Below are 18,056 nucleotides of genomic sequence, written 5' to 3' on the forward strand. Positions count from 1 at the left end.
TCCGCTGTATGCCACTCCACCATATTCCACGCCACTCCACTCTGCTATTTCAGTCAGCACCACTTGACTCTATGCAACTCCACTTCACGCCTCTTTACAGTACGACATTTCACTCTATGCCACTCCACTCTACACCAAGGTATTCCATTGTATAACACTTGAATCTGATAGAGACTACTAGCCACAGATTCCTTAAAGTAGAATTATCCCCTGGCGTGAGACTGGAACTGGAAAACTTTTCTGCCACAGCACTCCTGCTCGCCGGAGGGATGGCACCACGTGGCTCTGCCCTGACGTCGTCCGCGTTAGTGACATCAGCGAGGACACAAGTCCCACCCTGGCACGCCTACGTCCGTTTTTTTCTCTTTCCACGTGCACTCGGATCCGGATTCTGTCCTGGCCTCTTTTCAGGCCTTCTCTTCTTTTTCACGGTTTGGTGTTACGTGAAACAGTGTGTGAATACCTTCAGGCTTCAAGACACGTACCTCCTGTGCACGTCCCATGTCAGCGACGGATCCTCACCCGATTTGCCTGTGGTGCCTGGGTGAGCACCACGACTAGGAGAGTTGTGATGCCTGCCAGCACCTTAAGCCTAAATCATGGCGGAAGCACCGGCTGAAGTTGCTGTCGGCGAGCTTGCCCAGGTCGGTGTCGTCCCAGTGTCCGTCCCCTACCCCAGAGGCAAGGAGCCGCCGGTTTCGTCTGCAGAATCTCTTTTCGCTGCGACCCTTTGGGCGTGGCTTATCGGCTGGTAGGTCCTTCACTTTGTCTCCGAGGCCTTGTCCTTCCGCAGTGGGTGCCGACTCCCCCATGACTAGGGCCCAAATGACAGCCTACGCTGCGGCGCTGCAGGCTTCTTTGGCCCTTCCCCCACCTCCTGTGATGTCTGCGGATCCCTTGCCTTGCGGGGGGACTTCTGTGGGGTCGCCGGCAGCTCTGGCCCGGCTCCGAAGGATTCGGCTTCAGGTCGTAGGAGGGTGTTGTCGTTGAGGTGTAGTCCTTCTGGGCTCCCCTCTTCGGCGCCTAGCTTCCCTGCCTCACCGCAAATCCCTACGGGGCTCCTTGTGGTGTCGCAGGTGATCAACGGGACTCCGGGCTTGTCCCTGAGTCCCCCTCGACCCTCTGAGCAGGCGGCTGCCTCGCCAGAGGTCGAGCCGGCGCCAGGAGCCTTCCTCCCCGGCTCTGGTGGGGTCTCGGGTGGAGGCCGGGATCTGGGGCGCCTTCCCGAGTCCCTCTTGATCCTTGACGCGGGCGGCTCCCCCTGCCTGAGGTCGAGCCGGTGCCTTTTCAGAGCTGCGCCTTTGCCGTTCCAGCACCGGCCTTGCCTCATTCTCCTGGGGAACACGTGGTGGCAGGAGTCGGCCCAGTGCCACGGAGGCCCATTCCGGTTCCGGTTGACGCCGATCAGGCGGTTTTTGGTCCTTACTGGGGCATAGCTTGGCCATCTACGGTTTTGTGCTGCAGTGTATTGCCCTCCGCCTGCCGTTTGCTCTGGTCCTCTGTCTGGTGTTTCTGGGGGAATAGTTTTCCTGTATGACGGCCTGGTCCATCCTACTTGTTTCTCCTCTTATCTTTTAGCTGATCGCACTTCTTTGTGGATCGGTTCTGTCCAGAGCGGTCCCCTTTGGGGTTGTTCGGGACGTTTTGCTTGCCTAACCCTTGTTCTGAACCCGACATGATCTCTGCGTTTTAGTTTTGTGGCGCTTGTCAGCGGCTGCCCCGCCAGCTCTTCTGTTCTGTGGCTGGTGGCCTTGGCGTGGGCAGTTCGGGCTGGCCTGTTCCCATGAGGCACAGGGTCAGACTGATTTGCATATGGCCATGTCTGAACTGGGGTGGCTGAGTGCGCTAAAGAATGGTGATGGATTAAACCCAGATCAGTTGAATGGGGGTGAGTGTTGGATTTACTCAAACGCTCCTTCCATCACCCCCTTTTGTATCACTTTGTTCGCCCTAAATTGGCAGGGTGTGCTCAGACGTGAGTCCCTTGCTCACTTGGCCACTGGATTCAAGATAGCCTGGCTGATTAGGGTTATGAATCCGAAACCGGTCCCAGGATGCTTGTTTCCGGTCCAGGGAAGACATGGCTTGGCAGTATGGGCTGGACTGTTCCCATGAGGCACAGGGTCAGACTGATATGCATATGGCCATGTTTGACCTTGGGTGGCTGAGTGAGCTAAAGAATGGTGATGGATTAAACCCAGATCAGTTGACTGATGGTGAGTGTTTGATTTGCTCAAACGCTCCGTCCATCATCCCTTTTTGTATCGCTTTGGCGTGGTCCCTGGCACTCCTGCTTCTTGTCCCGTGGGATCATTGTGAGGTTACGTTCTTATTCTGCCTTATTGCTGAGGCACTGTTCTGTCTTGTCTGTTGACTTCGAACTATGATGGGCTCGGCGGCCCTCTGCACTAGGTACGTTTCCCGTGGAGTGCTTTGCCACGCTTCTGCCTCTTCTCCTTGGAGTCTGTGGGTAGCTCTTCTTCTCCCGTGGTACTCCTCTGTGTTGCCTGTACCCTTGGAGCTTCTGTTGGAGGTTCCTGGTACTTTAACTGGGCATGGGGTGTTTTGCCCTCCTTTGTATTACCTTGTTTTCTCCTGTTGGTGAAGGCTGGATGGCCTCTTGTCGTTCTAACACATCCCCTTGGGGCAGGTGTTCTTCCACGATGCTGAGGTTCTCTTCCGCTTCGGGCCTGTGAATCCGCCCCTGTTGCGGTGGACTGGGTTGTTTTTCCCTGTCCCCATGACTGTTTCCCTTTTGGGGGTCTTGTGCTCATTTGACCTGGAGCGGTCCTCTCGCAAACCCTCCTCCCACTTGGGTATGGCTAGGGTATCTATTCTACGTTAAGGAATCTGTGGTTAGTAGTTTCTATCAGATGTATGAGTTTCTTACCTTCGGTAACGGTGTATCTGGTAGAGACGATTCTAGCTGCAGATTCCTTCATGACCCTCCCTTCCTCCCCGTTTCTGCGAAGACCTCTCTGTCTTCTGTACTCACCTGCTTCAGGGCGGTGGTCCTCTGCGGGTGTTCCCCTTTTGTCTTAGTCCCTCCCTAGGGGGATGCTCGTCCTGTTGTTGCTTTCCCTTCCTTCCTTTCGGGTGTTTGGTGGGCGAATGCCTGGGTGTTTTTGCGCTCAAGCATTTGGTCTTCAATGTAGGTTTGTTGTGCCCTGCTTCCTTGTGTTTGCTTGCACTTCTGGCTCTTACAGTCCTTGGGGTTGAGGTCCCCTGGCTGGGTCTCGCCCTCAGTTCTTTTAGGAGACCCCCCACCCCTGCTGGTGTGGTTGGGGTATGACTTGTCGCTGTTCTCTCATTCTGGCTTGGAACCCTTCTTGGTTCCGGGGCGATGGTTGCAGACTTATTCATCTGCTCTGCCCTTTTTCACATGCCTTCTGCCTCTAATGAGGCTGTTACGTTGGTTTCAGTAGCTGCGCTCGATTCTTTCATTCCATGACTTGGTGCCTTGGTACCTGGCACTATTCTGGATGGTCCTGTTCCTCACCATTTGTTTCTTTCCCTTCTGTATAGCTGATTTTTCGCACACTGTTCCAGTATTCTCAGTTTTGTTTGTGATGGCTCGGCTGTGTGGCGCGGAAAGTTCTCTGAAGAAAACTGACGTAGGTGCGCTGGGGTGGGACTTGTGTCCTCGCTGACGTCACGAACGCGGAAGACGTCAAGGCGGAGTCACGTGGTTCCAGCGTGCAGGAGTTCTGTGGCAGAAAAGTTTTCCGGATCCAGTCTCACGCCTGGGGATAATTCTACGTTAAGGAATCTGCGTCTGGAATCGTCTCTACCAGATACACCGTTACCGAAGGTAAGTAACTCGTACATATATGCCACTCTACTATATTCCACTCTACCTCACTAAATTCTATGCTATTCCACTGTACGCCACTCTACTTTACGTTATTCCACTGTACACCACTTTCCTCTATGCTACTCCACTCTGTCACCCGTCTCTGCACCACTCCACTTCATTCTATGACAGTCCACTGTATGACAATACTCTATGCCACACAACCTCACTAGTCTGACAGTCCACTTAGAGACACTCCACTCAACAACACTCCACTCTACTATTTGAAACACTTTTTTATTAAAAAATATAAAGCATTAAAATTCAATAAAATGGAAATTTATAGCTTACGCACCACCTTCAAATTATCATAACGCTTGCACCTCTGTACACACTGTTTGCAACTCGCTAGCCACAGTACATTAATTATAACTGGCGCTTTCTCCATGCACTGCTTATACCCTTTCAAATTGCATCACTTAAAGCATGTTAAATCCTAGCATTCTTAACAATATGTCATAATAGTTGATGATTTCAACAGTATGTTTTAATGTTCCTATGGGAATTTGAAATTAGATTCACTAGTTATGGTAAAGTACACATATGTTGTATGATTATATCATGGTTGTGATCTGCTCTCCAGTCACTTGTCAATCTAATTTTATCAGGAGGGGGACATATATTTTTAACAGTCATTGTTGTACCACAAAACGGAGAAAAACAGTCCATATTCGAGGAGTGAGAGGATTTAAGTAGTTGTCTCGAGTCGATCAGAATTATAGGGCATTTACTGTTGTGTGTAAACATAACAGTATGATATACAAGTTTTCTCAGAGTGTCATTTTGTGTCATAGAAAGTGCAAGAAAACGTGCAAAAAGGTGTATAAAAAATTTGCAAAGGCGTACAATCCGATGTAAGATTCCTAATGATGTCATGAGAACTGATAGTGCCGTGTAGTATTACTACTGTAAGTAATTTCCTAAATGTCCTGAGTACTTCTCGTCGCAGTAATAGTCTGACAGTCATTTGGGGGCCCAGTTACATATCGGTATCCAGAACCTGTAAACAGTACCAGTATGTACAAGGTCCTATGTACTATAAACTCTACCATGATAAGATCTCATTGTTTATGTCCATGCACAGTACTTTGATGTTAAAAGGCTATGTGCTGTATACTATACCATTTCTATATCATAACCCATATATGTTACATTTACGAGACCAAGATTATAAAAATAATATTCCTCTTCATGCTCAAGTGATAAAATTCTCTTTAAGCTGTTAGGTCTTTAAAGTGCTAAATGCTGTAAATAGTATATAAATAAGAGACTTTTTCTTTAAGCTAGGGATTCTACAGGTTTTTTTAAAGTTATTTTGAAAGAATCAGCAATAACACATAGCCCTTTTAAAATTGTAGTTACACTTTAAAGTGTTAGTCAACATACAACCATATAAAAAGGCTAATGTTGTAGTGTCTAATCATCGCTTATAAAAAGGACCTTATTTCTATGGTATATTATAGGTCTTCACAATTCCAGTCTTCTATATTCTGTTTACATATACCCAGCAATAATTTTCTTAAAACAATCAAGTAGTTAGATGTACTATCATGATCACATCTGTAGGAAACAAATACAGAATATAGTTCGCCCATGGATTTGTATTCGTTTCTTCCTTCTTTATGTATCCATATTTCCAGATTTTAATAGACTTTGGGCTATGCGTGGAGGTCAATGTATACTGAGAGCCAGCTTATTTCTGCGAGTTTGTTAGATGTGAATATATTGTTCAGCATCACTATTCAACCCATTGGGGGTCTCTGTGCCCAGTAGGAGAATCTTTCTGGATTCCTCATGACGTAGCTCTAGTTCTGTGTTTCCTCCTCGTGGTTTCTTTTGTACATTTTTGATGCCATAATATTTCATATTATCGGTTTTCCCATCATGTCTTTCACATATGTGCTTCGCCATGGCATTTTGATAGTCTTTATTAGCAATTGCCCTCAGATGTTGCAGTATATGGAGCTTGAGTTTATTGATGGTACTGCCCACGTATTTGGTGACACATTGGCATTCTAAAACTTTTACAACTGATTTGGTTTCACAGGTGATTTTCTCCTGTATCTTGTATGTTGAACCATAGATAAGTTGCATATTCGCTTTTATTTATGCTGTGTTTTCAAGCCTTGCACTTGGTGCATTTAAAGAAACCTCTCGTGTGAACTGGGAGCAATGTCATTGTGTTTGTTTGAGGGTCAGGTGGTTTAAAATATGATCTGGTTAAAAGATCCCTCAATGAGGTTGCTTTGCTGTAAGTAATGGTACGTTTTTCTGGTGTTATTTTTTTCATGCCTTCATCCATTAGTAGGATTCTCCAATTATTTTTGAGTATGTTTCTTACCGTGGCACTAGACTTGTTGAAATTCGTTATGAATCTTACATTCTGATCATTCTTGCCCTTGGTTTGGCTCCAGATTCTGTGTGAGTAGTGTCTCTCATTATTTCACTTTTGCTCTCTGTAATGCATCTATTAAAACAGTTTCTGGGTACCCTCTGATCAAAAATCTTTCATACATTTCCTTTGCTTGCTCCGTTAAGTCTTCCTCCGCTGAGCAGCATCTTTTGACTCTTAAAAACTCTACATATGGATCACTCCATTTCAGATATAGGGCATACCCACTGTTGTTGTGGAGAATACTATTGGTACTTGTGGCTTTTCTATACATTCTGCTACAGATTTTGTTATCTTTAATCTAAAATGTAGTGTCCAGAAAGTTGATCTCTTGGTTCTGGATGCCAAATGTAAATTGAAGGTTAAGCGTGTTTTGATTCAAGGATCTTAGGAAATTTTCCAAATCTGCCTTCTAACCTTCCCAAATTAGGAAGAGGTTGTCGATAAAATGAACTCACGGAATGATCTGCTCCATTTTCGTCTTGTTTTGTTCACTCCTGATTGTTTCTGTTTCCCAACGTCCCATGAGTAAATTCGCTTATGTTTGGGTGAAAGATGTGCCCATTGCTGTCCCCTGGGTTTGCAAATAAAACTTGTTATTAAAAATTAAGACATTGTGATGTAGATATCATTTCCGTTAACATGGTTTAGTGTCCCATAAGGGAGACTGAACGGGGTCTTATAAAATATCTGCAGGCTTCCATACCATCAAGATATTGAATCGAGGTATACAATGAGACCAGTCCACAGTGGCCATCTGGTGATTCGGTTTCCATGGGAGATCAGTGATTCTGTTAAGAAAATCTTGTGAGTCACGTAAGTAAGATGGTAACATACAGAAAGAGGAGTATATCTGTGGGAAAGTTATTTAATAATCCAGTATGAATAAATGGAAGACGAATTCAAGCTGATGCCAGAAGAAGTTTATTGCTTCTCATCAAGTCAGTCAGTCGGTTTATAATGTCCGTCCGTAGACTCCTTAACCGACCCTGAAAACACGATACATTCAAAACTAAACATGTTTAATGTCGCGTGACTAGAACACAAAGAACACGCGAAGGAAGAGCGTGATCTCCATGAGCACCTAAAGAAGAAAACAAGATGCTCGTGGAAACCACACTCGAAACTGCATACAACACAATCTATAAACCTAGAGGTGTTTTCCAGCAGGGCACCAATAGAACTAACTATCGGTCTACCCAGTGGGTTGTTTATGTCCTTCTGCACCTACAGTAGGAAATAGATTGTTGGAGTTATTGGATGCAGCGTGTTCAGATAGTTGTATTCATCTATGTCTATCAGTCCTTTTTCCTGCCAGCCTTTTAGTTTCTGGGAGAACTGGATCATGTGATCTTGTGTCAGATTTCCAGGGAATTTTTTGTAATGTTTTCTGGTGCTAAGTTGTCTATTAGCTTCTGCTAAATATTGGTGTTTACTCATAATTACAATATTTCCCCCCCTGGTCGCTGGGTTTTATGATGATGTTTTTATCATTTTGAAGATCCCTTAAAGCTTCCTATTCTGTTTTGGTTACATTTTGTTTAGCTTTTTCCTTTCTCTTATATGGTCTAGTAGTCTCCGTTGAAACCATGTCTTTTAGTTCATCTGTTACGATCTCATAAAACAGATGAATTTTGTTGAAGATGGGTAACTATAGGCAGAATTTGGACTTTGGCTTACATCCACTCCTGGATGTCATGTCTGTCGGAATTTCCAGATATTCACAGAGATTTTTCTCCGATAGTGATTCAATTGGTGAACTTTCTAATCCTCATGCTTCTTTTTCCAGACGTGTTAGTGATTTTAGTGTACTTAAATCGTTCATTGTTATACTGGAAGGGATTGCCTTGATTTTGGGTTTGCTGGTCTGATTTTCCCATTCCTTACTCTTTATAGAGTAGTATTTCTTAAGTTTCACCTTCCTTGTGAATTTGTAGAAGTCTATCCTTGTATTTACAAAGTCAAATCCAGCATTGGACAAAAACGAAGTCCCTTATTTAAAAGGCTCCTATAGTTCCCATCAATTAATTTTGGGGGGAGATTGATGATTAAATTGTTGTCTTGTGCCCCTGCTTTTTTTAGTGCTTTTTGTTTTGTGTTCCTCTTCCTCTTTTTGTACCTCTCCTTTGCTATTCTTGTGGGGTTTTCACTTTTCCTCTTCCTTTATGTTTCGTTGTCATCTGGAAGACCCTCATTTCCCCTGTAAAATTCAGTTTGGGGAGGGATGTGGTTGGCTCCTCGTCCCCGGAACTCACTTCGGAGCTCTCTATGCTTGTAGCCGCTGATGTTATGTCCGTGATGTTAATGGCCGCAGTTAGCAAATGTGTATATTCGACCCGCAGCATAATCTCTTTTCTCTCTTTTGAACTTTTTAGCTTTCTTCCTCTTCATGTTTTTCTAGCTTCTTTTCCTTTTTTTGTAATGCATTTTTTCATCTGCTCTGTCTTGCATGGTTTCCAGGAAATCTTCAAGTTCTTTAATCCTTGTGACCACTTTCGTCAGTTTTCTATCTCCATGTGTAATCAGTGTGCACATTAATGTATGAGAGCATTCCGTTGTGTCTTCCTGCCATTGTTTTGATACGTCTGGGTCTATGTCATTGAGGGTTGGAAGGAAAAAGATCCACAGACATCTTGTTATTCTCTTGCATTCTGAAATAATTCTTCAGATTTGTTATATATATATATATGCAGACATTATTTGGGACGCTACCAGGAGGGGTCGTAGGACCACATGCCCCATAATCCTTTGCACCTCATGGCACCGACGAGTTAGTGCCCAGGGGAGGAAGAACTTGGTCCTCTTGCACTTTAGAGTGCTTCATTACTCCCGCAGGACGAGACTTCATCAGGGTCACTACTAAGGGGTCTTAGGATCACCAGCCAGGTGCAGTGGTGGTTTCAGGTGTCTGGTTTTGGTGGTTCCGGAGGCCTCAGAGTCTTCTTTTCGGAGTTTCTGCTAAACAGGTCTACTGTTCATGGGAGGTCTTGAGTCTTTATCAAAGGCATGCAGTGCTCCCAAATTTCTGGAGTCACAGCTGCAGGACGAGTCGACTTTGGCGCAGTTTTCGACAAGGGCTGCATACAGTCCGGCGAGGCTGGGGCCAAGTCTAGTGCTCTCTTCAGTCTTCTCTGCTTTTGCAGCTCTTAGCTGTGTCCTCTCTCTTCTCAGGTCGTCAGGATCACGTCCTCTGGTGCCACGGACTCCCCTAAATGCTGAAGTTAGGACTGTTATGGGAGTGTAGGGTAGAAGCCAAGGGGCTACTGACCCGTGGGGTCACTACGCTTCCTATATGACCACTTCCTGTGGGAAGTGGGCATAACCCTGTCCCATAATTCCTAGGTATTCCTTCAAAAAGATGTGCCTTCAGGGGTCATTAGCTGCTGTGTTCCACCAAAGAGCTCTAAAAGCAATTACCATTTATCATGCTTTTCTCAATTGGAAGAAGTTTCTCTGGGGTTGCCTCCCAAATTCAATTTTTTAGTTTGTTTTTTCTGTTTTCGGTGTAAACACCAAGAACCTCCTATTTTTTTATCCCCTTACTTCCATTAACTACTTAACACCCTGAACCCTAAAAATCTCTAACTTCCTTTACTTCTACTCACACCTGAACTTTAAAAGCACCTTTACCTCGATCTGCCTCAGAACCCTAAAAAACACCAAAGTGGCTTTACCCACTCCTGACCCTAAAAAACACATTTCACCTTTTACCAATACGCACCACTGAACCCCGAAAAAAAAACTTTTGCCACATCTACCCACCCATGAACTCGAAACCCTAAAATGCCTTACCTCACTTTAACTCAACCTGCCTCTAAACTCCAAAAACCCATTACCTCCCTTTATCTCTATCCATCCTTGAACCCTAAAAACGCCTTGCCACGCTCACTAACCTGTACATTAACCTACCCCTGAACCCTTTAAAAACAAAATAACCATCAATCCTTACCTATTGCATAACCCTTACACCCCCTATATTAAATGACATATTCATTATGGTATTTAAAAAAAAATACCTTGTGTGTGCTAAAGTACCACTCAGAAAAGGGCGCAAAAATGCCTGTGTGGTACTTTGATAACGTCCAGCACGGTAAAGACTGTGGGATAAAGACTGTGTACCGTTATGATTGACATATTTTGAAGACTGTCGTGTCATTTAGCAGTGCTTAAAAACCGTAAAAGTGTGGCATAAAGCACTATGAAAATGTCATTATGCTGCTTGCTTGTAACACATAGTCTTGAGGGTACTTCATTATGCAGTTTTGAAACCCCTATATTTTAATCATAAGATGTTTATAAAACTCCTGAGTCCCCAACCATTAAAAGTGCCAGTATGTGTCTAACGATATTAGATCAGCTTTGAATTTCGTTTAATTAATGATATGATTTTAAGAAAAGCGTATTAGTTGTCCTGGAAGGATTGGGAGGGTCATGGAAGGTTAGCAGGTGCATTTTGCAAGCGTTGTCCTTTGGCATTTCAAAGGCAGGCAGCAAATGCTGCATTACAGTGGCAGAGTAAATGCAGATAGGAACCATACTGACAATGTGTATTGGGGATTTGGCAAGCGTCTACGTCTTTGCTGCCAAAGGTAAGTCTGGTGTTATATTCAAGAAAGCTTGTCTTGAAATCGTTTTACTTTTTTCACAAAGTAAGCACTGTGCAGCTATGCTAGCCTTCTCTTTTATTTTAGGACTTTCCTCTCTACATTACACGAACACAGTAAAAATTTAACAAATTATTATAACTGAGTATGATATGCTGCTTCTGTTAACAAACTTTAACGGAATGTTCAGATTTTCTTTGATTGCGCAAAACGTATGTGGGAATTGCATCGTATGTGTGAATCCTGGAAGGAAAGTGAGCATACAAAACAGGTTCATGTTCAGAATCCTTTCTATACACTTGGAATGACCGATAGCTACCCATGGTCTTAGTAGTCCATTGCACTCTAAAGCCCGAATTTACCATGTTTCGGGCAAGTACTGTGGGATGCAAAGCAACACAGATGTTTGCGTAGATGTACTTTCAGGTGCAAATAATTTTTTTACACTGAAAAGTTGATCAAAGCATATCAAATGGTTTTGTATTGAGTAATACCAACCATCTGATAATGTATACCAATAGGATTATCCATAAATGTGCCAAGGCAGTCTTAATGTAAATTCTGCAAAATTACATGTAGGAATGTCATCTCGTGCAAGGCACCATTTACTTTGTGCTATACTAAAGCAGCATTATTTGCGTTGGTGCAGCAGATGCTATCATTGGCAAGTGACTCAGTAAATATGATGATGGGCAATTTTTGAGCAATACAACACTCAAATGTTTCATGCTGCTCTGCGCTGCCTGACTTTACCTGACATGAGCACTTTAGAACAAATTCACTATTTGAATTGAGTTTGAACTAGTCTTATTGATCATTTCTCAAAACATACAAAGATAATGGAAAAGCAAACTTTCTTTAATATATAAAGGGCCATTGTGTCACATTTCCAGTCAAGGGGGCTGATTCACATAACTAATCTGAGATAACATCCTATATTTACTCCTTTTGGTATTCACAGAAGGCATTTAGTAGTAGTAAGTTAGGACTCTTAACTTTACTACTACTAAACTGGGATAAAATCCTAAACTTAATACTTTTGGTATTCAAAGAAGGCATTAAGTAGTAGTAAGTTAGGACTCCTAACTTTACTACTACTAAACTGGGATTTAATACTAAACTTACTACTTGTGGTATTCACAGAAGGCATTTAGTAGTAGTATAGTTAGGAGTTCTAACTTTACTACTACTAAATGCCTTCTGTGAATACCAAAAGTAGTATGTTTAGGATTTTATCTCAGATTAGTTCTGTGAATCGGCCCCAAGATTACTTCTCTGTTTCAGTGAACCTAACCCATGACAATCGCACCTAACACTTCACCTTTTAAATGGTTATGTGGGTAAGCTATCATAGTGACCTGCAGTGTATAAATACCCCACAGCTAACTTGTAAAACAGTTTCACCTGGACAAGCTACAGGACACACCAGGCTCGAGGATCTCTGGAAGCCGTCTTGAAGGAAAAGGCACATCTCATCATTTTACAATGGTGAGTGTTATACCATGTTAAATTCAATGTTATTTTAAATGATTGCTCAAGACTAAAACATGAATTACTTGCTGTGATTTCAACATATATTCAACGTAGAAAACATTCCTGCAACTATTAACAGTCACAAACGAAATGCTGCAGAGAAGTTCTGAGTAGCTAAAGCGTGCTTTTAATTGCAGTTTTATAATGCAGTTTTATAATGCAATCTCATTTTGTGTTTTTTCATTCTTTACCTAGACTCGGTCACAGAGATTGTCTCCAGAGAATGAAGCAAATAATTATATTGAGAAACAACTAGACAAGGATATCTGCACTGTGAAGTTTATTAATGATTACAAAGGTATTGCGAAATACTGTGCAGCTGCTCTTGTTTGTATAGGATTCTACGTTTAAATCTTTGTATTCTTTGTTGTATGGGCCTAATTGCTTTTATACACTGATGCTGTGCTATGGCCAGGACCACTGTAATTGTGTTTTTGCTGCAATTTCCACATGATTATGAATTTGCCGGATTTGCCACTTAAACTATCATGTGCTGCATAACCTGCAGATTTTGCCCTAAAAAAATGTGTTTCTAGCTCAAACGGATCAAAAGTTACTAATACATGTTGACACAGGTCATGCGCAGTTGAATGCCCTTGCGAATGTTCAAAAAGTTATTTTTCGGTTGTTTGTTACAGTATTAGTGTATTAAACTATTAATAATGTCAAATATTTTCCCAAATAGTATTGCCATGTGCAAAGTGACAAAATAATATCATAACAGCTTGAACCTCATTATACAGCATAGTTTGTGGTTTTAGCGCATAATTTAGGCAACCCTGCAACATAATTTAGTCCTCCTCTGCAGCATAATTTCAGTGCCCTTGACCATTGCCCACCTTGTATAGAGCGTGATTTTTCAATGAAATGTGTGTTAAATGTGAGGCATTTGCTGGATTTCTTCCAGCTTCACATTGATCATATACATTTATCTGTATTTAGGAAGCGGAGTTTTTGCAACAAAAGACATCTGTAATGGAGAGTTTATACTGGAATATGCTGGGCCTCACATTGAAAGCCAGGATGGTGAAAAACGATTTTTGCAATATTCGGCTACAAAGGCTGCCTATCTCTATTTTTACTCATTTAAAGGAAAGAAATATTGGTAAGGGCCTTACGCGCTTAATGTGCAGGTTATTTGTGTTTAAAACTGTGCAAATGTACTCTTATAGTGGCTGCATATTTCAATAATGAAGTGTAACATATTTATTTTAGCATAGATGGAAATTACGGAAGAGCTGGCCGTTTCATGAATGACGATCATATCAACCCAAATGCCAAAATGAAATTGGTAAGATATGAACACACTAAAACGTTAGCACAGTGTTTGCATTGACTAATGATTTGTAATGCTCCCTTTTTCCCCTTAGATCGCTGATAAAAATGGAAAGCCGCATATTTGTGCATTTGCAAGAAAAGATATTAAAAAGGATGAAGAAATAGTTTATGATTATGGTGATCGAGACTGCCCTTGGAGACATGTATTGTATTTCACTTTTTTTTAGATGGTGTTGGGGGAAAATATGTTGATGTGATGATGATTTGTTGTTTATTAAGCACACATGAAATACTGGAAATGAGCTTGAATGAATGCTGAGAGAAACAAGTAGAACTTCTGATTATCACAAACCATGTATGCATTAGAGCGAATGTCTCTTATTTCTTTTTTAACTTTTTTTGAGAGGAACCCCTAACTATTTATTTACATTTATTCCTAACCTTCCTTTACCACTTCTCACCCTAAAACATAAAATTACCCATACCTCCTTTTACCACTTCCCACTCCAAACCCTAAATTAAATATTGTAATTGTTTTTATTTTACTTCTTTTTTGGGGGGAAGAGAAACCCCACACCCTCTTTTTGTAAATGTATTTCTAACCTTCCTTTGCCACTACCCACCCCTAAACATAAAAATGCCCATACCTACTTTTACCACTACAGACAACTAAACCTTAAATTGAACCTTACCTCTTTTTAAGACTTCCCAACCCTAAACCCTATAATTACCCATGCCTGTCTTTAGCACTACCCACCCCTAAACCATAAAATGACTAGTGCCAAAGTAAAATGCCATTGAATGCAGGGAGTTCTGGATGGAAGTGGCCCCACGGTTGCTTTATTTATGCACAGCACACAGGCTGGGTTGGCATAACACTTGCACACTCTTGAGATTTGAATGGGAAGGTTCATTCTTTATATATATATATATATATATATATATATATATATATATATATATATATCTATCCGATTCAAACTCCTGCTACGCCTCCCTTTAGGAAAGGTATTCGAATGAAGAAGAGAAAACACAGGTACAGACCACTCCACAGTGCTACGAGTAGAATTCAAAGGTTGTTTATTGACCCCTTGTCGCCAGCATATATATATCTCATTCTCACTCTTCCGTGCATTCGCAGGCTTGCCTCCATACACGGACCCAAGAGATGGTGCGAAAACAAAAGTTTATTGCTCCTCACCAGTCGCCATTACGCGTCTCGGCTCGCCTGAGCCTTGATCACATGATATATATTTCACGGTTCCTTTTTAATTGTTTGGTTTCATCCTGATAATAACAGCCCCCAAGCCATTCTGCAGAGCTTAATTATTGTCAGGGCTACTGGGATTATGTGGCAAGGGTGTCTGGCTTTTGTAACAAGGAAAGGCCAATTACACCTTATCATGCAGCACAGTCTGTCAATAATATTATTGTTGTTAATTTAGGTAAACCAACCTTTTTTGTCAAATCTGCAAATATAGCAAATGCGTAATGATGTGGTAAAAGCAGCAGCCACAGCATCATGTAAATCCACACTCCCTCGCCATTGTCCCTTGTTTTAGCCTCTGTTCGAGGCATGTGGGCTGCTGAATTCATATCTGTGCATAGATCGCCGCCTAGTGTTGGGTCCGGATGATCGCACATTGTTGTCCTGGAAGAGTCTTCGAAGTATCTCGAGATAGGTGGCTCCTCCCCTGGACTACAGTGCGCATGGGCATCGACTCCATCCTCAGATTGTATTTTTCCGCCATTGGGTTCGGATGTATATTGGTTCACTCTAGTCGGAATCGATATAAAACTTTCTTAAGGCCAAAAGGCCTTTAGTTTTTTCGTCGGTATAGTTTTGCGTTCGGTGCCTGATTCTTCCAGCTCAGTTCCGAGCCGGATTCCAGAAAGCCGCGTGCTTTCGACGCTGAAGGGCCAGTCGGAGTCCATTCAAGAGATGTCCCGTGTGCAACTCCAAGTATCCCCACATCGATGTCCACCCGGTGTGCAACAAGTGTCTGTCGCCGGATCATGAAGAAGCCAGCTGCATGGCTTGTTCACGATTTCGATCCAAGAAGACTCTTGTGCATCGTCGCGCTGCGCGCCAGGAGGCCCAGCAGACTGCACCGGCGCCTGTGAACATATTCGATGCCGGGGATGATGAGGGAGCTGACCGGGAAGTTAGTGAGAACCTGTCGAATCCCGCATCGGAGGTCGACTACAACTACGACGCGGACGTTGAAATGCTCGAAGCGGAAGAAGTCGTCGACCAGGTAGGAGACGACGATGGGGCCTTTGGGGCCATGGAAGATAGCTCGAGCGAAGAGCTAACTCAAACTGACATTGGGGCCGAAACGCTTCAAAAGGCTCAGGTCGAGGGATCGCCACTAGGCCTTACCCAAGATCTTCCAGTGGGTTCTACGGCCCCGCCTTCGGGCTCGGCTACGGACCTTGCTGTTGAGCCGCACCCTGCGAAATCGAAACCGAAAGTGAAGACACCGGTCTCGACGCAAGTGAAAGCACTGGTGCCCCCCTCGAAACCAAAAGTTCGTATTGCTTTGGTCGGATCAAAGCCATCGGACCTGTCGGCACCGACGAAGCAAAAGGGCGTTGTCGATCCGAAGAAACAGCTCAAGGGCGTCGAGACGAAGTCTGGCACGCCGAAGACAAATGTCAAGGCAGTTGAGCCGAGCAAATCGGCGCCGAAGACGGGCGACACCGACAAAGGGCTCGGTGATCCGAAGGTTCTCGAGACTCCGCGTCGACAAGGCTAAGAGCGGCCCAACCCACGAGTCCACGTCTAGTGGTGCCTCGAAGGATTCCGTCGACTCGACGCAGCCGTCCGCCACTTTCTCCAAGCAAGTGGCGGACTCCCTGAAGCGCATCCAGGACAAGGCCTCAAGTGTCGGGCCAAAAGATCCTCCACCTTCGAAGCCTGTCTATAAACCTCAGAAAGCGTCGACGCCCATTCACTTTACGTTGCCGCCGAAAGTGGCGCCGAAGGCTTTCACCCCTAGGATGGCCACCAACGTGCCCGAGAAGGTGTCCTCGGTGCCGAAGTCGACGACGGTGGTCCCAGCCGTAAAGCATCGACAATCTTCGTTGGAAGAACAGCAAGAACATTTTATCGATGCCGAAACTGGCAGACTTTCCCTTCATAAGCGGAAAATTGTCCCGGAACAGCCAATGGAGTCCTATAAAATTCCACTGAAGAAAAACAAGGATTCCACTTCGACTCCTGTTCTTGTGGAACAAATTTCTCCACGTGGCCATGATGTCTCACCCACTTATTCAGATGTGGACACTGGGGAAGGTGATGATGATGAGTACAGCTATCCTGTCTACACTGAGCCAGATGATACCAATGAACCCTGGGCAGCTGGTGCTGACCCAAGTGATCCTCACTCTACCCCAGACACTCAGATGTATGCTGTAAAAACGTCGCCTACAGAGGATTCAACTGCGTTTAATGCCCTCATTGAAAGGGCAGCTAAGAATCATGACGTCCAGCTCCATGCTGACCCCATTGAAGTGGACTTTCTTTTTGACACCTTTTCCGTCTCAGAGAGGACTGTCAAGACTCTGCCTATGTTGAAGGGTGTCTTGAAGCATGCTGGGGAGATCTTTAAAGAGCCTACGAGAGCCAGGGTGATAAACTCTAGAATTGAGAAGAAGTATAAACCGGCACCTAGTGACCCTACTTACATCAAGGTACAGTTGCCTTTGGACTCTCTTGTTGTTTCTAATGCCCGGAAGAGGGCTAATTCACAAACAACGGGTGATGCTCCTCCCCCCGATAAGGAATCTAAGGTGTTTGAGGCATCAGGGAAAAGGGTGGCAGCTCAAGCGGTCAATATCTGGCGCATTTCAAATACACAAGCACTTCTAGCAAGATATGACAGGGCACACTATGACACACTGGAGACCCTGTTGCAGCACCTGCCAGATGAATACAAAGAGGCAGCTGAGATGCTCATCCAAGAGGGGAAGCTGATATCCAATGCTTCTATTAAATGTGCACTGGACGCGGCTGACACCCCGGCCAGAGCTATCAGCACTAGTGTCATGCTGAGATGACATGCCTGGCTCAGAATCTCAGGATTTAAGCCGAAGATACAGACCACCATTCTTAATCAGACAGTAAACCCTGATCATCTATTTGGCCCAGAGGTGGACACCACCTTGGAGAAGATCAAAAAGGACACTGAAACTACTAAGTCCATGGGGGCTCTGCAGTCCCAGCAGTTCAGGGGTGGTTCTTTTCGTCGCTCAAGCACTAGAGGTGTTTCCAGAGGCCAGCTCTCCCAAACCACACAGTACTATAAGGGCAACACGCAGACCACATACACCAAACAAATTCGAGGTGGTTATCGTGGAAACGGCGCCAAGGGCAGAGGTCGTGGAAACAACA

The 18,056-nt window shown here is 43.9% G+C and overlaps 1 protein-coding gene across 3 annotated transcripts in view; it reads left to right on the forward strand.

The window, feature by feature from the left end:
* Positions 1-18,056, forward strand: part of LOC147698190 (uncharacterized) — a 305,130-nt gene that overhangs the window by 150,549 nt on the left and 136,525 nt on the right. For 2 of the 3 annotated variants that reach the window (XM_086934817.1, XM_086934816.1), the window contains exons 4-7: positions 12,578-12,680; positions 13,325-13,487; positions 13,598-13,673; positions 13,753-13,863. In XM_086934817.1, the coding sequence (XP_086790943.1) occupies positions 12,578-12,680; positions 13,325-13,487; positions 13,598-13,673; positions 13,753-13,863 (453 nt within the window). The remainder of the gene's footprint in view (positions 1-12,577; positions 12,681-13,324; positions 13,488-13,597; positions 13,674-13,752; positions 13,864-18,056) is intronic. The other variant, XM_086934818.1, reaches the window with a different exon arrangement.

The sequence above is a fragment of the Lissotriton vulgaris genome, chromosome 8 (genome assembly GCF_964263255.1).
Source record: "Lissotriton vulgaris chromosome 8, aLisVul1.2, whole genome shotgun sequence".
In the NCBI taxonomy this organism is placed as follows: Eukaryota; Metazoa; Chordata; class Amphibia; order Caudata; family Salamandridae; genus Lissotriton; species Lissotriton vulgaris.